General features: G+C 43.6%; 2 protein-coding genes across 4 annotated transcripts in view; one reads left to right on the forward strand and one right to left on the reverse strand.

The window, feature by feature from the left end:
- LOC139550919 (chloride channel protein 2-like) overlaps window positions 1-24,550 on the forward strand; it is a 62,840-nt gene that overhangs the window by 12,023 nt on the left and 26,267 nt on the right. For all 3 annotated transcript variants that reach the window (XM_071362188.1, XM_071362186.1, XM_071362187.1), the window contains exon 2: window positions 16,463-16,616. In XM_071362188.1, coding sequence (XP_071218289.1) covers window positions 16,463-16,616 — 154 coding nt within the window. The remainder of the gene's footprint in view (window positions 1-16,462; window positions 16,617-24,550) is intronic.
- On the reverse strand, window positions 11,786-15,130 carry LOC139550921 (zona pellucida sperm-binding protein 4-like). Its single transcript, XM_071362189.1, has 8 exons — window positions 14,802-15,130; window positions 14,473-14,654; window positions 14,093-14,190; window positions 13,664-13,821; window positions 13,219-13,411; window positions 12,892-13,039; window positions 12,254-12,329; window positions 11,786-12,007 (listed from the first exon to the last, which is right to left on the reverse strand). The coding sequence occupies exons 1-8, from the start codon at window positions 15,091-15,093 to the stop codon at window positions 11,895-11,897; spliced, it is 1,260 nt and encodes a 419-aa protein (XP_071218290.1). The 5' UTR covers window positions 15,094-15,130; the 3' UTR covers window positions 11,786-11,894.

Genomic DNA, 24,550 nt, shown 5'->3' on the forward strand with positions numbered 1-24,550 from the left:
CGAGCCCGCCCCCATTCTCATCGACGGGGCTGCAGTGGAGCAGGTTGAGAGCTTCAAGTTCCTTGGTGTCCACATCACTAACAAACTAACATGGTCCAAGCACACCAAGACAGTCGTGAAGAGGGCACAACAGAACATATTCCGCCTCAGGAGAATGAAAAGATTTGGCATGGGTCCTCAGATTCTCAGAAGGTTTTACAGCTGCACTATCGAGAGCATCCTGACTGGTTGCATCACTGCCTGTTATGGCAACTGCTCGGCCTCCGACCGTAAGGCACTACAGAGGTTAGTGCGAACGGCCCAGTACATCACTGGGGCCAAGCTTCCTGCCATCCAGGACCTCTATACCAGGCGGTGTCAGAGGAAGGCCCTAAAAATTGTCAAAGACTCCAGACACCCTAGTCATAGACTGTTCTCTCTGCTACCACACGGCAAGCGGTACCGGAGCGCTAAGTCGAGGTCCAAGAGGCTTCTAAACAGCTTCTATCCCCAAGCCATAAGACTCCTGAACAACTAATCAAATGGCTACCCAGACTATTTGCACACCCCCCTCCCCTCTCTCTTTTACACCGTTGCTACTCTCTGTCACTTTAATAAATCTACCTACATGTACATATTACCGCAACTAACCGGTGCCCCCGCAAATTGACTCTGTACCGGTACCCCCCTGTATATAGTCTCGCTATTGTTATTTTGCTGCTGCTCTTTAATTACTTGTTATTTTTATTTCTTATTCTTATCCGTATTTTTTATTTTATAAACTGCATTGTTGGTTAGGGGCTTGTAAGTAACCATTTCACCTGTTGTATTCGGCGCATGTGACGAATAAAATTTGATTTGATTTGATATGGGATTTTTGGGTCGAGTACGATACCGATTTTAGGGAGGCAAAAGTCACCGATTACTGATATATCTACTGATATATTGTTTTTTTTAGAGGTGGAATGAAAAACATACTTTTTCCCCCCCTCATTTTCTGCTCTAAATTATTATTTCTTAACTAAATATAAAAATGAGCATTTATTAAGAACATCTTATTTGTGGTTTACATGACAACCACCAAAAAGCTATATCCTATATCTAACTAAATCCTCTATAAATACAAAATTAAACACAAACACTTGTTCAGTTTACCTTCTTAGATTCAACATAAAGAGTTGTCTATCTATGGCAGTGGTTAAGAATGCAGAAGTGTTTGTGCTGAAGCACCACAAGCACACTAATAAACGAGAAGGGATGAATTAATTAAACTTTGTCTCAAAGTAAATCTGAAACTGCACTGTTCACAACCTATGCAGTGAAATGCAGTACCATGCAGTTCTTAATGTCTACACTAGATGTCAGCATTTGTATTGAGTAGATTCACTGCAGTGCTTTATAACATTCAAAGGTCATGTAAAGAAACACTTTATGGCATCGTCTGGTGCCCAAATTTATGACATATGTCGCACAGCGAGAGTCGAGTGGAAACTAACAGATTTGGTCCAGTCAGTCGTCCTGATGAGCCCTTCCCAGCTAGCTAGTTTAGGCTTGTGGCAAGAAACTTCAGCATGAATTTGAAACTTGTCTGCCGAAATTGGGACTAGGGGGTGTTCAGAATCATTCCGTTTTTATCGGTGACGTTAATACCGTAGTTGTACATTTTCAGTGAAAATCACTACAATAAATTTGCTTTATCTGTCATGGTCTGATATTGGCTAAACTATCTAGCTCTGCTTACTGGGGCAATCGGGAGTGAAGGACAGTGTGCCTTGTTGCCGGCTTGCAGCGCAAACTCTCCTCATTGAGCAGTAGATTGTACCACGGTGATGGTTACTACCACTATTAGATGTATTTCTCCGTCGCCCATCGAAATAAAGTTTTAACTAGCGCCATGCTGCTATTGTTGCCATTTAGCCAGCATAAACTAGCTATGTGGGAAGGGCTCATCGGGACTACTGACTAACCTGTGTCCCCGCACATTGACTCTGTACCGGTACCCCCTGTATATAGCCTCGCTTCTGTTATTTTATTGTTGCTCCTTCATTTTTATTTATTTATTTTTTACTTTAGTTTATTTTAGTAAATACTTTATTAACACTTTTATTTCTTAGAACTGCATTGTTGGTTATGTGCTTGTAAGTGAGCATTTCACTGTAAGGTCTACACCTGTTGTATTCAGAGCATGTGACAAATACAATATGATTCATCTTCAAAGCTGCCGCGACACACGTCATCAATTTGCGCCCCCCAGGGGTGTCCGTATAGCCTCTCCCGAGAACTTGTTATGACAAACACACACTTGCAGTTCATTAGGACAATGTTTTCTTACTGAAACCATCATGTAAATTACACTGTTATTCAATTCAAAATCTATACAAAATGTATTGGATGTATATTTCAACTGCAAATAGCATGTGCTGATGATTTGGCTGAGAATGTTCGTGCAGGAAAACCCTTGCCGCACTGGTTTTAGTCATACACGTTCTAATTTAGCTTGCATATTTCGGGAAACTAAATAAACTCGTTAACATAATAGACCCAGACAGTAGCGGTGTTATTTTTGTATCAAGGATAAGTGTTCACTTTGGCACCAGTTCAGTGCTGCAAACATAAGTAGCACAGATTGCTGGCTGGCTAGATAGAGACTAACTAAATTGCTGGCTAGATAGCCAGCTAACGTTAACTAAGTGAGAATGTGATGAGGATAGGGCTGTTTGCTTGGTGAAGTGTACTTTTGATGATTTACTTATTCAAATATGCTGTCGCTGACTGCGGCAAGCTACTCACCGTCAAAACACCACGCCTACTCTCACGTCGTGACTTAGTGGTGAATGATGTTCAGTGAGCAGCTCGTAGAGTGCCCTCTTTAGGCAACCATTATATTTAAAAATATATATATATTACAGGAAATGAGCATACGTATTTGTTCATTCTATGTATATCATTTCAGTGCATTTTCTGTGGAATAGAGACAGATACAAATATTTCTCAGATCATATCAGTGATTTCATACTTCACTGTGGAAAAGGGGCAGAAATACCTGTAATGTTGATATGCTTTTCAGTTTCCTGACATATTTTAGATTTAAGTAATTTAGCAGATGCTTTTATTCAGAGTGACTTAAAGGAGCAATTATGGTTAAATCCTTTGCTTAAGGGCACATCGACATATTTTTGACCTACGGGATTTGATCCAGCGACCTTACTGTTACTATCCCAAAGCTCTTAACTGCTACCTGCCACCCTGGTGACTGGTTTCACATTTGTCTCCAGTGATAATGAGTTAAAATATATCTAAAATAATTCTAATTTACAAACCTAGCTCTTCTCAGTAGCTCTTATCAATTTAGAAATTACAGCGCGTGGGGAATGCTGTTATTCCCAGCGGGAAAAAAGAAAGTAGATGTTTTTCCACCACAGACAGGTTTGCTCGACCTTATTCATGGTTTCCTCGCACGGAAAGGTGGTGGAAATAAGTCAAGGTCAGTATACACATCTGTGGACACACCTTTGCCACCTCCATTTCTGTGATCTCCACCCCAAGCATATAGCTGGCTGGCACATGCGTTTCCCCATACTTAAGTTCATGGTCAGAATGCATGCAGAGAGAAAAGTGTATGAAAAAATTATTACGTTCCATTTATGCGTGCGTATCTCAGGTGTGAATTCCCCTCTGGCTTTGTACCTCCAGTTCATTACAAATAAATAAATGGCCTATACAATTGCATGTGTGTGCGTGTGTCTGTTTGTGCTTGTCTGTGTGCCTGCATGTATGTGTGTGATGGTATGTGATACATTAAACTCCCTTCATCATCTGAAATGGAGGTAGGTCTTTTTTCTCCTCAGGGAGAATTGATTGACAGATGGCTCGTACTCCAGATATTAACCAAACATGTGAGAGCTATTTGACATGTACTGTGGGGCAAGCGGGCCCTGTACCTTTTGCTCTCCCAGTTAGAAATGTAATATGACTCTGCTATGTATTGGTGTTTAGACATAGCCTAGGACTCGGAGCTACAGATGGGTCTGAAACAGAAAATAGGCCTTGTTTTACTAAATCAGGGGTTGGCTCATTTACCCTGTCTGGACTGGTGTCAAGCAGTGATGTAGTGAAATAAATGTTTACGTTTGACATATTTAGCAGAGGATCTTATCCAGAGAAACTTACAGTAGTAGGTGGATACATTTTTGTACTTTTTCCCGTACTGGTATACACCGTTAATGCAGTACCTTCGGAAAGTACTCAGACCCCTTGTCTTTTTCCCCAAATAATTACGTTACAGCCTTATTTTAAAATTGAATAAATTGTTTATTTTCCCGCATCAATCTACACGCAATACCCCATAATGATAAAGCAAAAACTGGTTTGTAGAATTTTTTGCTAATTTATAAAAAATAAAAAAATAGAAATAGAAATAGAAATAATGCATTTACATAAGTATTCAGACCCTTTACTCCGTACTTTGTTGAAGCACCTTTGGCAGTGATAACAGCATCAATTCGTCTTGGGTATGACGCTACAAGCTTGGCACACCTGTATTCGGGGAGTTTCTCCCATTTTTCTCTGCAGTTCCTCTCAAGCTCTATCAGGTTGGATGGGGAGCTTGCTGCACAGATATTTTCAGGTATCCCCAGATATGTTCGATTGGGTTCAAGTCCTGGCTCTGGCTGGACCACTCAAGGACATTCAGAGACTTGTCCTGAAGCCACTCCTGCGTTGTCTTGGCTGTGTGCTTAGGGTCGTTGTCCTGATGGAAGGTGAACCTTCGCCCCAGTCTGAGGACCTGAGCGCTCTGTAGTAGGTTTTTATCAAGGATCTATCTGTACTTTGCTCTGTTCATTTTTCCCTCCATCATGACTAGTCTCCCAGTCCCTGCTGCTGAAAAACATCCCCACAGCATGATGCTGCCACCACCACTCTTCACCATATGGATGGTGCCAGGCTTCCTCCAGATGTGATGCTTGGCATTCAGACCAAAGAGTTCCATCTTGGTTTCATCAGACCAGAGAATCTTGTTTCTCGTGGTCTGAGAGTCTTTAGGTGCCTTTTGGAAAACTCCAAGTGGGCTGTCATGTGCCTTTTACTGAGGAGTGGCTTCCGTCTGGCCACTCTACCATAAAGGCCTGATTGGTGGAGTGCTTCAGAGATGGTTGTCCTTCTGAAAGGTTCTCCCATCTCCACAGAGGAACTCTGGAGCTCTGTCAGAGTGACCCTCGGGTTCTTGATCACCTCCCTGACCAAGGCCCTTCTCCCCTGATTGCTCAGTTTGGCCGGGCGGCCAGTGCTAGGAAGAGTCTTGGTGGTTCCAAATTTCTTCCATTTAAGAATGATGGAGGCCACTGTGTTCTTGGGGACCTTCAATGCTGCAGACATTTTTTGGTACCCTTCCCCAGATCTGTGCCTCGACACAATGCTGTCTCGGAGCTCTACGGACAATTCCTTCGACCTCAGGGTTGAGGTCGTGTTGTCATCTTCAGCTATTGTACTCATAAGTTATTTCTCCATTCATATCTTTTAAAGGTCCAACTCCAACTAAAGGTCCAACTCAGCCGTTTTTATCTCAATATTAAATCACGGGTAAAACTTAACTGTGATTGTTTTCAATTAAAATGGTCAAAAATAAGCTAAAATAGCTTCTTAGCGAAAAGCAATTTCTCAATCATGAATTTTGCTTGGACTGTCTGGGAGTGGTCAGAGTGGGAATGAAAAAACAGAAAATGTGTTATTAGCAGAGAGGTTTAGTACTCTCTTTCTTATTGGTCTATTAACTAATTAAGGCAGGCCAAAACTCCATTACACCAAAATGTCAGGTGATCTTTTCAAACAGCTCTTACACTAAAAGGGAATTATCATGAATTTTACAACTTCACAGTATTATTCCCAACACATAGTGTGGAAATATATATATATAGTGGCAAGAAAAGTATGTGAACCCTTTGGAATTATCTGGAATTCTGGATAAATTGGTCACACAATTACATCTGATGTTCATCTAAGTCACAACAACAGACAAACACAGTCTGCTTAAACTAATAACACACACATTATTGTATTTTTCTTGTCTATATTGAACACATCATTTTAACATTCACAGTGTAGGTATGTGAACACCTAGGCTAATGACTTCTCTAAAAGCTAATTGGAGTCAGGCGTCAGCAAACCTGGAGTACAATCATTGAGACGCGATTGGAGATGTTGGTTAGAGCTTCCCTGCCCTATAAAAAACACTCACAAAATTTGAGTTTGCTATTCACAAGAAGCATAGCCTGATGTGAACCATGCCTCGAACAAAAGAGATCTCAGAAGACCCAAGATTAAGAATTGTTGACTTGCATAAAGCTGGAAAGGGTCACAAAAGTATCTCTAAAAGCCTTGATGTACATCAGTCCACAGTAAGACAAATTATCGATAAATGGAGTTCAGCACTGCTGCTACTCTCCCTAGGAGTGGCCGTCCTGCAAAGATGACTGCAAGTGCACAGCGCAGAATGCTCAATGAGGGTAAGAAGAATCCTAGAGTGTCAGCTAAAGACTTACAGAAATCTCTGGAACATGCTAATATCTCTGTTGACGAGTCTACGATACGTTAAACACTAAACAAGAATGGTGTTCATGGGAGGACAACACAAAAGAAGCCAAAAGTGCACCTGGATGTTCCACAGCACTACTGGCAAAATATTCTGTCGACAGATGAAACTACAGTTGAGCTGTTTGGAAGGAACACACAACACTATGTGTGGAGAAAAAAAGGCACAGCACACCAACATCAAAACCTCATCCCAACTGTAAAGTATGTTGGAGGGAGAATCATGATTTGGGGCTGCTTTGCTGCCTCAGGGCCTGGACAGTTTGCTATCATCAACGGAAAAATACATTCCCAAGTTTATCAAGACATTTTGCAGGAGAATGTTAGGCTATCTGTCCGCCAATTGAAGCTCAACAGAAGTTGGGTGATGCAACAGGACGACGACTCAAAACACAGAAGTAAATCAACAGAATAGCTTCAAAATAAGAAAATACGCCTTCTGAAGTAGCCTAGTCAGAGTCCTGACCTCAACCCGATTTGAGATGCTGTGGCATGACCTCAAGAGAGCGGTTCACACCAGACATCCCAAGAATATTGCTGAACAAAGAGGAATAGTAAAGAGGAATAGTTCAAAATTCCTCCTGACCGTTGTGCAGGTCTGATCTGCAACTACAGAAAACGTTTGGTTGAGGTTATTGCTGCCAAAGTAGGGTCAACCAGTTATTAAAACCAAGGGTTCACATACTTTTTCCACCCTGCACTGTGAATGTTTACATGGTGTGTTCAATAAAGACATGAAAACGTATAATTGTTTGTGTGTTACACAGACTATGTTTGTCTATTGTGACTTAGATGAAGATCAGATCAAATTTTATGACCAATTTATGCAGAAATCCAGGTAATTCTACAGGGTTCACATACTTTTTATTGCCACTGTAAAACACAGGGAAAAACAATTTTGGACTGCACTGGGCCTTTAACATAAAGAGCCATAAAGACTGATCGACTGTGGCTGTGGAGAAATGAAACGCATTGGCTTAAACAGATTTCTATTTTTAGTTCTTTTCAATTAACCTTTACCAGGAAGGAAGTCTCGGTTTGAATCAGGTTTGAATCAGTTTTTCGAGAGTCTTGGCAAGACATCAGTGTTCATGATGAACCAACGCAATACACACGAACAAATACAATATTTAAATGTAGTTGCATTGGTTGATGCCACATATTGGTAGTGGATGAGGTGAGTTGAGATGAGGTGAGTTCCCATTGAGCACCTGCTGATAAAAGTGCTATGTAAATCCACCTATTACCCATCACCACATGGTATGGTTAAGGTCTGTTTCCAGACAGGTGTCCGGGTCAGCGAGTTCTGGAACTCTTGTCTGGTGCAATGCATGATGGGACAGCTGGCTGCCACTGCCACCGTATGCCTCCGGTATGACTCACGGCATGAATGCATAGAGGGATGGTTAGACAGAAGGTGTTTGGGTGTCTTTAAGTATTACAACATTCCATCTGATGTCTTCTCCTTCAAAGTGTGTGTGTATGTGCATGACTGTGTGTGTGTGTGGGGGGTGTGTGCATATGTGTGTGGTAAGCCTCTGTCAGAACAGATGTTAGACACAGCAGGCTCATGTCCCTATGGCCAGCGGGGGTTCAGGAGGATTTGGCTGCTGCACAGATCAAAGTCATGATCAACCTGAACAGGAAAAGCAGCCCGTGGAGAACTGCAGATGCAACCAAATATGATCCATTCTCACACTGTGTGTGCATGCGTACGTGTGTGTGTGTGCGTGCATGCGTACGTGTGTGCGTGTGTGTGTGTGTGAGTTTGTGTTTGTGTGTGCAAGGTGTGGGTGTGTGTACATTAATAGGTGTATGAGAAAGAGCAAGTGTGTGCTGTGTGTGTGTGCGTGTGATTGCACTCTTGCGTGTGATTAGAGCATTAGCAGAAGATGTGCCCTAGAGAGAAACACCTCTAAATCCATGTCACACACACACACACACAACACACACACAACACACACACACACACACAACAACACACACACACACACACACAACACACACACACAGAGACTATTTTTCTCTTCACAGGGATGTAGCTTTTCATAGTCAGCATTCCTGTCTCTGCATACACACAGAGGTGGGCTCAGTTCCACTTTAGCTTCTGACAGAACAAAGCTACCTTCTCTCTCTCTCTCTCTCTCTCTCTCTCTCTCTCTCTCTCTCTCTCTCTCTCTCTCTCTCTCTCTCTCTCTCTCTCTCTCTCTCTCTCTCTCTCTCTGATGATGATGAAATACTGCAGGTGTGAAGGAGGGACAAAGAACGGTACAATCTCTTTGGACATGTAGGATAGTGTATTGCAAAATCAGCATGTTTAAAATATATGTTTCAGTTTGACTGAGTGTCAGTTAAATTTGATACAGGGCATTGATTCCTGAAATGACTGGAATGGCCATTTTTGGCACACCATACAGGTTAGAGGTCAAATGCCTTAGGTAATTCTACGAGGTTGTGTTATGTTTTTGGGGGTCGCTTGTGAACGTGTGTTCTTGATATGATGGTGTGCATAGGTAACTACTCCACCAACTCCGGCCTCCATGACCAACCTACTGTACATTAATGCAGATCTTCAGACAGATGAAATCTCACTTTCCCAGCTAATTCAATTTCCCAAGCCTGTCCCATGAGCCCTGGGGGTTTTGGATAAGCTGCTCTATCACTGCTCTGAGTTTCAGTACTTTGTAATATGCAAGTGTGTGTTTTGATCATAATACTAGAGCAGATTGTGGAATGAGATTTTAGTGTCGTTTCTGTTCTTTGACGCAATATTGTGTGCAGGGTTTTGTTCAAGCCCAGTTCTGACACTCCTGATTCAACTGAGCAAGAGGTTGATAAGTACTGTGATCTGATCAAAGCAGCCTGATGAGTTGAAGAGTTGAACCAGGTGTGCACAAGTAAGCGGTTCACAACCTTTTCCGTTCCTGGGACCAGCAAATCACCATCAAAAGCTCGAGAACCATCATTTGCGGAGTCGCAGAATTATTATTAATTATTATTAATTATAATTATCAGAATTATTATAATATACAGTTTATCTTGGCGGTCAAATGTTATTACTTTGAGCAGGGAACAAACGAAAGGCCTATTAGCACAAACAATTAGCATTGTGAAAAGTAATGTAACATTGCTTATAATACCATTAATACTCCCAATTGTTATTATTTTTGGAACAAAAATGTAAAACATAAAGAATATATATATAATTCGGACCACCGGTAGTACCCCTATGCCATAGGGCCTATGGGGTGGTCCACGGACCCCGGTTTGAAAAACACTGGCCTACTGTAAGTAGCAGTAAGGGAAACACTCCTGTGTTGTCAGTAATCTTGTTTAAGTTGCTATATCATTGTTGCTTTTTCATCTGATGACAATGTTGCAGGTAATATCTTTGGTAACCGTAGTGGTGACCACAGCTCATTTAACACATAGTCCTTCAGTCCACCTGCTGCTACACCAGGGAGCCGCGCTCCAGATGGTCTCTGATTGGTTTCTCACAAGCCCAGGACGGGGCCACTAACAGGCAGCATTAATACCACTGTGTGCGTGTGTGTGTGTGTGTGTGTGTGTGTGTGCGTGTGGTCTTCTGCACGTGATTGTGTTCATTATCATTTAGCCTACACGTGTATTCAAATACAGTACCAGTCAAAAGTTTGGACACAGCTACTCATTCCAGGGTTTTTATTTTTACTATTTTCTACACAGACTGCAAAGCGGTGAAGGCAAAGGGTGGCTACTTTGAAGCATCTCAAATATAAAATATATTTTGATTTGTTTAACACTCTTTGGTTACATGATTCCATGTGGTATTTCATAGTTTTGTCTTCACTTTTATTCTACAAAGTAGAAAATAGTAAAAATTGAGAAAAACCCTTGAATGAGTAGGTGTGTCCAAACTTTTGACTGGTACTGTACATATCAGGTGTTTCCACAACCATCAGCCAGTCTACGCGTCTCGTCAGGATGTAGCTGGCAGCCTACACGGTAGTGTTGGGGCGTAGTGGTTCCATGAGGTGTTGCAGTGTGTCATATGTGGAGTTGCACTAGTTAAATGGGTAGAACAGGGAGAGGAGGCTGATGGGTAGTAAAGTGATGGGAGGTGGGCTATTGGACATCCCTCTGTCAAGACAGAAGCCACAGCTGTGCAGCTTTCCTTCTGTGCCTCACCTGCTCAAGCATGCAGAAAGAGCAAGTCTGGAGAAATCGTGACGCCCATCTCAATGAGTGGGAGAGAGGGGAAATTGAGGGAAAAAGGTAAGTGATGGTAGCTGAAGAGAGGAAAGTAGAGAGCAGAGAATGTCTGGAGGCGTGATGCTCATCTCAATGCTCTGATCACAGCACTGTATTTACAGACAGAAAAGGGGACAGAGCAGAGAATAAAGTGAGCAGAGTAAAGGGACTGCACTGACCCTATACACTGATATATACAAATTGCAGAGAGCATGTCTCTTCTAAATGTTTGATTACCAAGGACATTTTAACCAGGAAATTGAAAGGATGACCCGTGTGCCACTAGATGTGTATTCAGTGGTGGTTGCAGGCCTGTGTAAAATCCAGACACTAGCGGTACAGTACAGGTTGGTATATGGGGAATAGTCCTCAGCTGGCAGACAGGCTCCCCTCTGTAGACATTACCCTAATGCCATACTTTGTAGGATCACTCCCCCTATAACTTGGCACACATGCCAGTTAACTGTCATTAGACACGCTGCCTGCAAGCAGTCACTTGGAAACATGTGCCACTTTCACATCTGCTAGACAACCAGTCACTCCTCTACATGGCCACTTCCAATGCAAGCAGCTTAGTACCTCTGCTTGTTCTGGCTCAGTCTGACAATCTATAGACAAGATGCAGAGCTTGTGAAGCTACCTTCCAGAACCCGTTTACAGAACACCGGATTTCCATTTGATGCATCAGCGTGGAATGAATTCCTCAAGTAGTCAAGGCACATGACCAATTACACTTACATTGAAAGGCGCCAACTGTCAGTGGCACATGGGTGTCAGTGTCCAAGTATACAGTTCAAAAAAATTAAAACATAAGGGACAACCCTTCAGAAACTTGAAGTCAATGTATTGCTATAGTAACCTTGCGTGGCTTATCTCTACAACCAAACAAGGATCCAAGGTGATTGGCAGAAATCAGAACCACCCTGTTCCCAGTGTTGAAAGCAAGATCAGTTCTCTATTAAATTCAAAACAAAAACCCATCAACATGAAAATTGAAAAACAAGATTTTATTTAGCAAGCTAGTGGATCACAAGTCAATAGGCATCTTGTATCTGCTACTAGGTCGTAGTCAGGCCCTTATCCCAAGCAGAGGTGGATCAGAAGTATTTCTCAGGCCTGGCAGGTGGTTCTTGTCGGGTCAGAATCACCTCCCCACTGGACACCACGGTGGTCTCTCCATCCAAAGACTTCACTCCTGCCACATCTCTCCCTGGAGGAACAGAATTTTAAGTCAATGCCTCAAGCACTAAATCCAACTAGTGCACAAACAGTTACGTATTTCCAGCTACTTTCAAACCCTGGTCAAATTAAGGTTAGGATATATTGATGTTTGTGCAAATGTAAACCCCATAGTGCTCTAGGACCAGGATTGATGGCCACCACTTAAAAACAACTAAAGCTAGATGATCAAATTTAAAACCATCCCTAGATGGAAGATTAAAAATAAAACACTTACTTTGCCTGTTGCAGCTCTGTTGACAGGAGTGATTTCCAGTAGCGTAGCACACCTCTGTACTACAGTGAATGAATACCTGGATGGAAGGAATGTTGGCATTTATTGGGATGATTCATGTACTAGAGGCAGCTCTGCAGAGTGGTCACTAGCTGGAACCTAACCTTCACAGCCAATTGGTTTGAATTTCTACAATGACCAATTTTGACTTAACAGCCATCCCATCTAGTGCAAAATACTCAGTTCTGCCTCCAGGGAAAGATTGCTACTGAATGTCGACCTGCAGATGGAAAGCAAACCTTTAGCTTGGTATCATTTAGCAAACTCTTATCCAGAGTGACTTACAGGAGAAATTAAGGTTAAGCAGCTTGCTTAAGGGCACAGATCTCGCCTACTCAAAGATTCGAAACAGCGACATCCCAGTTACTGGCCCAATGCCCTTAACTGCTAGGCAGCCCCAAATAGCGACAATTACGCAGGCCATTTAAAAGCCATCAACAGCACCGCTGGCTTTCAACTAGTGACTTGGACGGGAGTGCAGTGGACTTCCTGGCCAATCAGTCAACCATCAGGGAGAAAAGCCCAGCAGACCATGAGGCCTTAATTGAAACTCCTGCTGTAGTAAAGTAAAGATGCAGTACCCTGTCCTTCAGAGGAGCTAAGGTGTGCGCATCCACAAAAGTGAACATCTTGACCACAAAGCGTTTGTAGTGGGTGGGGAACACGACGCCAGATGAGCCAGCCACAGGGATCACAGAGGTCAGGTAGCGGTCATCCTGAGACGGACACCTGGGGGGGAGACAGTCATGGTTTGTACAACTAAGATCTTCCCAAAGTCCCTAGGTTTACATCCTGGTTGGAAGAGCCCCAGTTACTTTACATGGAAGCACAGACTAAAAATTAAAGTAGGAAAGGAGCAATAAATGGAGAAAAAAGCAGCAAGGCAACCATCTTGGTTCTCCAGTTACCCATCAACCAGGAGGTCCCACTTGGGCAGGCTTAGAGGACTGGGGGTGGAGGTGGCCCAGCAATGCTCCAAATTCAGGACCAGGTTAGAGTCAGTCCTCCTCAGGATGTGAACCTCAACATACACCGGCTCCTTTAGGACCTTGACAACTGGGTAGTCTGCGTCGCTGTAGTAGGAGGTGTAGGCTTCCACATCTGGAAACAAAGGTTAGAATTCAAACACTTGAAGTGTAAACATTTCATTAGTGCTGGCCAGCTTACACCACCCCCCCAAGAATGTTGGAACAGGCATGGTTCCACCCAGGAAGCAACACATTTGAAAGTCTTTATAGAAGAACTTACAGAACCAGGCATGTTATGCCACAAATCAATTTCCCCTCAGACACAACTACAAGCCATTAATGAAAAAATGTATTATTCCAACACACAACCGTTTCTCCAACTTACCTTCCACACATCCCTTGTTGTAACATTGTCCGCTGGCCAGTCGGAGCACCAGGCTGATGGGTCCAGGAACAGCAACCGGAGCAGGTGGAGCAACAGTGTTCACATCAACAATCAGTACCTCCACTGCAGTGCCAGAGTACTTACACTGGAACCGCAGCCTAGGAGAGAAACATTTTTACTGTTATGGAATGTACATTAGGACCACCAGTATTGGGTTTCTCAACATTGATTGTGTGGGCTAGCTAGCATTTGCTGGGTACGACAACTCGAGCGTCAAATTAGATAACAGTTAGTGTCAGCTTCTTCAGTTAATTAGTCCCCTTGAAATATCTTAGAGATATCAAAAGAAAAAAATAATAATAGTTGGAGCATTTAATTGAGCCTCGAGTGGAATTGGTTGAACATTAAGCCACTGGAGAGAAGACCCACTCAAAATGGCTGTCTCTTGTGATTGAGCCACGAGGTCCAATCCCCACTTCATAGGAAGATGTCATGCTGTTCTCGTAGACCACATAGCCACTGTCCTCCTGAAAGTTACAAAACACATTTAGTTGGTGTACACCAACGGATACATAACAGCCAGGCTTTAAATGAAGAGCAACGCAGGTGTTCATTTTTATCCTCACATTAGATGAGGCACACTGGGTAATTACATAATTAGCGAGTTATCTACCAGGGAGAATAGAACACCAGCAGTGTTTCAGACCAAGATATGACCCCCCCCCCCCCCCACTGTGGAAACTACAATGGATTGGATTCATAGACACTCAAAGATTTACAGTGCACAGCACATTAAGACAGCTACCCACCATCAGAGTGGTGCCACATGCAGTGACAGGAAACTGGTATACAGCAAAGACTGTAGTGATGCCAACAGGCTTACAGGGGGCATCCTGCCCACCAAGCAGACTAATGGAATCAAGGTCCAGGTTGGGCCGAGTGGTATCCCTGGCCACCACAAACTGACCGTCTCTGCTACACTGAACAGTCACTGGGGAAGGAGATTGCACAGAGAGAAGAAGGCACTAACACTTCATAAAATGAGTCTTACAAGTTAGGCTTGGCAGGGAGAAGTACAAATAATTATACAAAATTGTAAAATACATTAGAAAAACCAAAACTACAGTAGTTGACTCACCCGCTTTCCCGTAGTAGCACCGCCACCCATCAAAGCAGCAGTTGATCGCTTCACATTGAGCAGTAGTAATGGCAGGGGTTCCACAAGTAATCCTCTCTTCCTCCTTTACTTGGCATTTCTCTATAGGAGTGGAAGCCACTGGCCTCTGGATGACCTGCTGAGGCCGCCACTGGGGCTGCTCAGCATAAGTTACAGGTCTAGTCAGATGCTGTGGACGCATTCCCCACTTCAGTGCACCAAGGACATTGGTCCAGCACACAACCACTACCGCAACTTCAACCCACCCTGCCATTGTTGTACAATATAGGACTGACTCCACTGTACTTCTGTGGCTTGCTGAGGCTTTTATACCTGAGATGTATTCATTACGGAAACCGTTCACCATATTAAGAACCAAACGACCACAAACAGAGCAAAACAAGAGTTTCTATTGGACAAATTGAGGTAGGTCCGCCCCGTTTTGTTCCGTTTGCTTCCGTTTAAGAAAAGTTCTGCAAAGGAATAGGCGTATTGAATATACCACTGATTGAGTGTGTTGGTTTGGCGGGAGCCCCTCCTCGTTAAGAGTCAAGCCGTCGCCAGCCCTGGGTAGTTAATCAGTCAGGGCCTGGCAGGTGCAGCTCATTGACGGCTCATTTGGCTCTAGGGAGCGATCATTACCTAGGGATTGTGTCTATCAAATTGGCCAATTTAAATGCTATGAAATTGATAAATTGTCTGTATCACTGGATCCGTCTCAGTAGTCGAAAGTTGCTTCCTCTTCTTGTCTCCTTTCTGTCATTTTCACTGAGCCGAGAATATAGGCTACAAAATAACCAATATTCAGAAATTTCCTTTCACCAGTCTTCTCAGCACAAATGGAGAAAGGACGAAACCATTTTGGACTATTGAGATACATCCTCTATTAGTCTCCTTCACTTTCTCTCTATCTCTCTCTCACCTTTTTCTTGTCCCCCCTTCTCTCCATCCTCTCTCTGTCTCTCTCTCCCGTGTTTAATCACAGGAGGTTGGTGGCACCTTAATTGGGGAGAACAGGCTCGTGATAATGGCTGGAGCGGCATAAGTGGAATGGTATCAAATACATCAGACAAATGGTTTCCATGTGTTTGATGCCATTCATGTATTCCATTCCAGCCATTATTATGAGCCACGCTCTCCTCAGCAGCCTCCACTGTGTTTAATGTATACGTTTCAAAAGGACTTAGGCACTGAAAAATTTTCATTTTCTTGACTGCTCATCAGTCTCTAGGGATTGGTCAATACCATGAGCTTGTCAAAGGGATCATTTGAATACTTGATTAATGGTCTGCACAATCTCTTTGGGTCCATCTCAATAGTCTGAAGATGCTTCCTCTTCTTGTCCCCTCTCCTTCATTTTCACCAAAAATCTTTTTGAGGGACACCTTTTAGCTATTCCTTAAGACTATTGAAATGCAGCCACTATTTCTCCTTCCTTCCTCTTCTATCTCTCCCTCTCTAATTCTCTCTTGCCCTCCCCCTTCTCACCCCTCTGTCCTTCTCTCTCTCCCATGTATGAGTAATGTATTATATTAAGCAGAACTCAGAAGCTGGTTGTGTATGCTGAGGGCCATAACGAATACTTAAAAATGATCTAATATTCTCTTTCTCTTCCCTTCCTCCCCCCCCCCCCTCTCATTTAGATGTATGGGCGTTACACACAGGAGCTCGGTGTGTACGCCAAGGAGGAGGCGGCCCGCCTGCGTGACGGCGGGGGGCTGCGGAGGGTCACCAGTGTTCGCAGTCGGTCGGCAGAGCTGCTGGAGTATGAGAAAGACCCCTGCGCTAAGTGTCATGGTGAGTGACCGACTGACCTCAACATGACCCCTCATATTTACTAAGATGTCTAATGACCTCAACATGACCACTCATATTTACTAAGATGTCTAATGACCTCAACATGACCACTCATATTTACTGACCTGTGTAATGACCACAGAAAGACTACAGTGCCAAATATCAGAGTGAGCGAGTACTGTGCTCCTATGACCGCTCCTATGACTGCACCACAACCACTGAATTGACAGCATCATCCTATGCTGCACTAACCACCTCACTGACCATAATCTCAGTTAACCCAGAACTAAAGTCTTACGTAATTGGTCAGATGCTTTTAATTAAGAGAAGAGAGAGAACGGGGATCGGAACCAGAACGAAGAGCTCCACCCTCTCTCTTTGCAAGTTACGGGCATGTCTATGGGCCAAATGTCCCTTCCCCTTCTTAAATTCGAAAAATGATAACACCTGCGAACTCGTGATTTGCCCAAATAACCAGTGACGAAAAACCCTATTGAACACAAAACACATTTGAAGAGAGGTTCTGATATTATTGGTGCATCCTATCAGCCTCTTAATGAGAGAGATGGGTAAAGTTGACGCTTATGACACAGCATGATGACTGATGAGCAATCCTGTGCCATGGCCTCGTGGGTGATGGCACTGCTCCTCTGCCAATGTAAAAAAAACAGCCCCCTCTGCTGGTAATGAATGGACACTTAGTGTGTCTGTGATGACGAGGGCTGCTGTTGTGCATGTCAATAGCCTGTCACCTTCATCTTACTGCGTCACTCCTTTCAACCTCCTGGCTTTTCTCCCCAGAGTAGTACAACATGATGAGGGACAGGAACAAGGAGAGGATGTGCGTGTGAGTGTGTGCGTGACTGAGAGAGAGAGAGAGAGAGAGAGAGAGAGAGAGAGAGAGAGAGAGAGAGAGAGAGAGAGAGAGAGAGAGAGAGAGAGAGAGAGAGAGAGAGAGAGAGAGAGAGAGAGAGAGAGAGAGAGAGAGAGAGAGAGAGAGAGAGAGAGAGAGAGAGAGAGAGAGAGAGGTAGAAAGAGAAAGAAAAATAAAGTAGCATCACTATCTTTGTGGGTGTGATTTAGAATGCATGTGACTGTGTAGGCTGAAGTTTATGGCTGTGTTCCAACTGCTTTCTATCCATGTCTCCTACACACCGTGCCCTTTCTATCCGTGTCTCCTACACACCGTGCCCTTGTGGCTACTGAGCCGATTACGATTGGATAGGTGAAAGCATTATCGTAAATACTCTGTCTAGCTGACTGGAAAAGAGCTTACTGAAAATAAATGTAGCCAGAGTGGTTGGTTTAGGGACTTTTTCCTCTGTTAATAAGCTAGCTATCAGAAGTAGTTACTGATCAAGTGTAGTATCTACTGTTGTGTTCAGTGACCAGTTGATTTATTCTCAGTCTAAGAGAGAGAGAGCGAGAGAGAGCGAGAGAGAGAGAGCGAGAGCGAGAGAGAGAGAGAGAGAGAGAGAGAGCAAGAGAGAGAGAGAGCAAGAGAGAGAGAGAGCAAGAGAGAGAGCGAGAGAGCGAGAGAGAGAGAGAGAGAGAGAGAGAGAGAGAGAGAGAGAGAGAGAGAGAGAGAGAGAGAGAGAGAGAGAGAGAGAGAGAGAGAGAGAGAGAGAGAGAGAGAGAGAGAGAGAGAGAGAGAGAGAGAGAGAGAGAGAGACAGAGAGACAGAGAGAGAATACAGTGACAGTATATGTGTGTTTATATTTGTACTAGGAAGCCTGGTTTCTGTTCAGGCTAGAATGAAAGGTGGCCGGCGCTTAGGATAAAACATATCTATAGAGTTAAAAGGGTACTGGCACTCAAACCTTGAAGAGGAATAACCCAATGAGGCCGAGATGCAAAGACATAACAAAGAGTGAAATTTCACGGGTCTGTAAAATAAAAGGACACAACTCAGCCTCTCTTCAATAAGACTCCTGAGTACCAGCGAGATCTTGCCACGTTCTGGTACATGTTACATAACTTGAGGAGAGCAGAGCCCAGCCATCCTCCCACCAGAGGAGTAGGAGGATGAGTGTTTGCCTCTGTTCTATTCTGTGTGTGTCTCCCTCTGTTCTACTCCACATCCAGAGCCACGGTTTGAGAGCCCTGCCTACACACTCCGTCAAAAGGCTGAGCTGCTCATCGTGACGGTTAGCTTTAGAGAGCGGATTGCGGGTTAGCTAAGATGGAGAAAGCGCTAACTTGCTACGCTAACACTTAATCCAGCGTGACTGACTCCTCTCACTCGCCACCATTGGCCGTCTACTGTATTCTATGTTGTACATGTAGTTCTACGGCATTTTATTGTGATGATCTGCGTGCATTAACTTCCATAGACCGCGTGTTGAAATCAATATTTTTTACAACCTGGAGCTGTGTGGGAAAGACTTGATCCCAGATAACAAGTTGTGGTTTCCAAAGTGTTTCCGGTATTTATTTATCCTGTTTGAGGTGTTCTTCGAGAATTCCTTTGAGATGTGCCAGTGCCTCTCATGAAATGGGCTTTTCCCATTTCGTGCACTGGTTGCTCGTGATTGTTGTAGCCTATGCTTGCGCTGAGGGAATTTACACTCACATTTGTTTTGATTGCTTTGGCCCACATGTCATTATATCATTTATTTTTGTACGATTCATATTACGAACAGAATAAGCAATTCATTACATAGTGATAAAAATATGCATCTGGCAGACCGTGTGTGTTTTGGATTGAGAAGAAGACATCTGTCACGCTGCTGTGGATATAAGGACGGGCCAAGTCGCCCATGCAAGCACCGGGCAGAGGGCCACCCACCACATGCCAAACTAGTGTGTGTTTGTGTGTATCTGTTAGCCAGAACGTCTTCCTGAGATAACATAGGTACCACTAGCAGTGGTGCCACTAGTCGATGGTGCCACTAGTCGATGGTGGGACCGCTAGTCTGACTTATTGCCGTGGGATATCGTGGAATAGTCTGTACGACAATACTTTCCTGTGAACATTTTGTCAAAAATGTCGACCTGCACAGGGACCAACCTCTATTGTGGAAAAGTCTGTACAACAATCATTTCCAGTGAACCTTTTGGATCCCATATATTTTTATGCTGTTTTCAGAAGAATTTGAAATTACAAGGCCATATACATGATTAGGGGAGAGAAAATGGGAGGTGGGAGGGGTCAACGCAGGGATTAGACCCCGGTCTCCGTCGGGGGCACATATGTGTCGAGAGAGGGGAATGTTACCCCTTGATCCCGGACCTGCACACTGCGAATATTTTGTCTGAAAATTCAACCTGCACAAAGACAAATTCCCCCAACGAACCAACCGAGTAAGTTGAAATGGAATTTTATTCAAAATTCTGTCTTGTAGGGGACTCGCCTATCAAGATAACAATGATAATATACAGTGAGCTCCAAAAGTATTGGGACAGTGACAAATGTGTTGTTGTTTTGGCTCTGTACTCCAGCACTTTGGATTTGAAATTATCCAGTGACAACGAGGTTGAACTGCAGACTGTCAGCTTTAATTTGAGTATTTGGTCCCATATTGATTACATCAAGCTTGCTTGTGACTCTACAAACTTGTTGGATACATTTGCTGTTTGTTTGGGTTGTGTTTCAGATTATTTTGTGCCCAATAGAAATCAATCAAATGTATTTATAAATCCTTTTTACATTAGCAGATGTCACAAAGTGCTATACAGAAAACAAGCTTAAAACCCCAAACAGCAACCAATGCAGATGTAGAAGCACGATAGCTAGAAAAAACTCCCTAGAAAGGCAGGGACCTAGGAAGAAACCGAGAGAGGAACCAGGCTCTGAGGGGTGGCTAGTCCTCTTCTGGCTGTATCGGGTGGAGATTATAAGACTATTAAGGCCAGATTGTTCTTCAAGATGTTCAAATGTTCATAGATGACCTGCAGGTTCAAATAATAATCACAGTGGTTATATAGTGTGCAACAGGTCAGTACTTCAGGAGTAAATGTCAGTTGCCTTTTCATAGCCGAGTATTCAGAGGTCGATACAGCAGGTGCGCGAGAGAGAGAGAGAGAGAGAGAGAGAGAGAGAGAGAGAGAGAGAGAGAGAGAGAGAGAGAGAGAGAGAGAGAGAGAGAGAGAGAGAGAGAGAGAGAGAGAGAGAGAGAGAGAGAGAGAGAGAGAGAGAGAGAGAGAGAGAGAGAGAGAGAGAGAGAGAGAGAGAGAGAGAGAGAGAGAGAGAGAGAGAGAGAGAGAGAGAGAGAGAGAGAGAGAGAGAGAGAGAGAGAGAGAGAGAGAGAGAGAGAGAGAGAGAGAGAGAGAGAGAGAGAGTGAGAGTCAGTCAAAAACAGCAGGTCCGGGACAAGGTAGCACGTCCGGTGAACAGGTCAGGATTCCATAGCCGCAGGCAGAACAGTTGAAACTGGAGCAGCAGCACAACCGGGTGGACTGCGGACAGCCAGGAGTCTTCAGGCCAGGTAGTCCTGAGGCACGGTCCTAGGGCTCAGGTCCTCCGGGAGGAGAGAGAGAGAATTAGAGGGACCCTACTTAAATGAGCATAGGACACCAGTTCTTGAGTGTCTCCATTGATCTTAGGTCCTGGCAGTTCTGTGCAGACTCAGGACAACTGAGCTTTGGAGAAGTACACAGATTCAAAAAGGAGTCCGTAATTTGCTTTCTGATGATCATGATCTTTTCATCAAAGTAGTTGATGAATTCATCACTGCTGAAGTGAAAGACATCCTCTCTTGGGGAATGCTGCTTTTTAGTTAGTTTTGCGACAGTATCAAAAATACATTTAGGATTGTTCTCATTCCCCTCAATTAGGTTGGAAAAATAGGATGATCAAGCAGCAGTGAGGGCTCTTCGGTATTGCACGGTACTGTCTTTCCAAGCTAGTCAGAATACTTCCATTTTGGTGGCATGCCATTTTCGTTCCAATTTTCTGGAAGCTAGCTTCAGGGCTCGGGTATTTTCTGTATATCAGGGAGCTAATTTCTCGTGACAAATCTTTGTTGTTAGGGGTGCGTCTGCATCTAGAGTATTACGCAAGGTTAAATTTAGATCCTCAGTTAGGTGATTAACCGATTTTGTACTCCAACATCCTTGGGTAGGTGGAGGGAGTCACATTACAGTCACATCAAAAAGTGCAGCCAGAATAACAGCAAAGTAGCTGCATTTGTTTAAGCTGTTTTCTAGTGACATTTATTTGGATACATCCATAACAATGAGCTAATGAGGTGTGATTTCACCTGGCATAGAAAATGTGCTCTCTCATTAGGAAACAGAGGAGCTAGCCAACAACACAGATAACACAGTCACTTCAAACTGAAGCTGGAAAGATTGCAAACTAACTGCACTTCATTTTGTTTTACCTTTTTCAATTGACATTTCATTAAAATGATGCCAGCTGATCCATGATTCCGACTGACTGAGAAACGTTGCCTGCCTGTCGGTCTCGTCCCGACCCATTCATTACTATGGGACAATTTGAATATTGAAACAATGTTGCAAATGTCGGAGAGGTTTATACAAATCTCTGCTGTTGAAAACTAAATGTTAGTCTTAAAGAAATGTGAGATAATGTCTAGATGCTTTTTATAGTGGAGATCAAGTTTATAAATTGCTTGGCTGGGTTGATGGGACAGTGGGTTGCACAGTCAGATGGAACGGAGTAAATAGGCATGTCATAGATTTAGCCGGTGGTAACTTGTGGAATAGACACCAGCTGGAGTGCGGTTTTAACCAATCAGCATTCAGGTTCATTCTATTCTTATGCACGACGCATGGCGGAGTGCCTGGACACAGCCCTTAGCCATGGTTTATTGGCCATATACCACAAACCCCTGAGGTGCCTTACTGCTCTTATAAACTGGTTACCAACGTAATTAGAGCAGTAAAAATAAATGTTTTGTCATACCCGTGGTATAAGGTCTGATATACCATGGCTGTCAGCCAATCAGCATTCAGGGCTTGAACCACCCAGTTTATAATGGTAAATCATGTTTTGTGTAATTTTGGAGTCACTTTTATTGTAAATAAGAATAGAAAATGTTTCTAAACACTACCATGATTACGGATAGTCCTGAATGAATCGTGAATAATGATCAGTGAGAAAGTTAGACGCACAAATATCATCCTAACCTCTCACCATTACAATAACAGGATTAGCATTTTTTGGGGTATGATATTTGTAGCTAGGATAGTCCAATCAGTAACAATTTGCCGCTGTTTTCCAGGGAGTCCTGGGTTCCATAGAATCAATAAAAACATTTCTGTGTATTCAAACAAACACATTTCAACTTGACTGTTACTTTCTGCATGTAATGATTATAATGGAACAATTCACAAATGCGAACATAAAGCATTTAAGACAACTGTCTCTGTTTTGATTCTGAACAGTCTTTGTTTTTAGTCCGAAAGACTAGTCAGACAAGGAGGTACACTGCATGGCCAAAAGTATGTGGACGCCTGCTCATTCCAAAATCATGGGTATTAATATGGAGTTGGTCCCATCCTTTGCTGCTAAGATAGTCTCCACTCTTCTGGGAAGGCTTTCCTCTAGATGTTGGAACATTGCTACGGGGACTTGCTTCCATTCAGCCACAAGAGCATTCGGGCACTGATGTTGGGCGATTAGGCCTGGCTCGCAGTCAGTGTTCCAATTCATCCCAGAGGTGTTCAATGGGGTTGAGGTCAGGGCTCTGTGCAGGCCAGTCAACTTTTCCACACCGATCTCGACAAACCATTTCTGTATGGACCTCGCTTTGTGCACGGGGGAATTGTCATGCTGAAACAGGAAAGGGCCTTCCCCAAACTGTTGCCACAAAGTTGGAAGCACAGAATCATCTAGAATGTCATTGTATGCTGTAGTGTTTGCCATGTGTTTGATGCCATTCCATTTGCTCCGTTCCAGCCATTTATTATGAGCCGTCCTCCCCTCAACAGCCTCCACTGTCGTCCACAATGAGCTCTGTTTCCTTTGATGAATCAAAGTATGACATGGTGGTGTCACTGGTTGTGCTGTCTTAGTTTTTTCAGAGCTGTTTCCTGTTTCTCACCCCACTGCCATGGAACATCCTTCTTTGTGAGCTACCGTAGTGGCACAGTGAGGGTGGCATAATCCTGGATGAAACCTGAGCAGTAGTTGGCCATGCCGGAGAAGACTCATTATTTGACTTGCATTTTGGGGATTGCAGGCATGGTGAATGGCAGTGACTTTTTTCGGGTCAGCTGAGATACCGCCAGCAGAGAAGATGAAAACAGAGAACTTTGGAACACTACTCTCAGGCTGTTCTTGCGGTCAGCTTTTGCTACATACACAATGATGTTGTCGCTGAGGTTTTTCACACCTGCAATGCCTTGGAGTGTCTGACAGCATTCTGGAACACCACTGCAGCTGGCGAGATACCAAAGTTCAACGGTTTATACCTCCTCAGGCCGAGATGAGTGGTGAACGTGGGGAATATCTGCTGTCGGGTGTAGTTCACGTTGGTGATATCCAGCTTTTAGATTCAGCTTGGAAAACACTGTGGTTCTGTTGAGTTTGTGGATGGCGTTGTCCATGGTGTGATGTGACATTCACGTAGAATGGCTGTATTGGCTTCGTGCTTGTCTGCCCAGACTCTGGGTCCTTGGGCTTTGAGGGTGTCAGGATGTGGGAGACCCAGGGATTAGGGCCTACTGGGGTCTACTAATCTCCCCACTGGGCAAAAACTGATTGAATCAACGTTGTTTCCATGTAATAAACGTGGAACACTGATTGGATTAGAAAATAGTCATCAACGTAAGCGAATTCCTTCTTTTTTTCACCCAACTTTTAACCTAAATCCAATGACATGGTGAAATGTTTTGTTGATTTTTTACATTGAATTCACATTAGTTGACAACTCAATCAAATGTAAATGAAGACTAGTTGAACTGATGTCTGTGCTTAGTGGGACCATCTCAACAATGTCATCAGTCTCCAGTAGCTCGTCTTCAAC

The sequence above is a fragment of the Salvelinus alpinus genome, chromosome 23 (assembly GCF_045679555.1).
Source record: "Salvelinus alpinus chromosome 23, SLU_Salpinus.1, whole genome shotgun sequence".
NCBI classification, from domain to species: domain Eukaryota; kingdom Metazoa; phylum Chordata; class Actinopteri; order Salmoniformes; family Salmonidae; genus Salvelinus; species Salvelinus alpinus.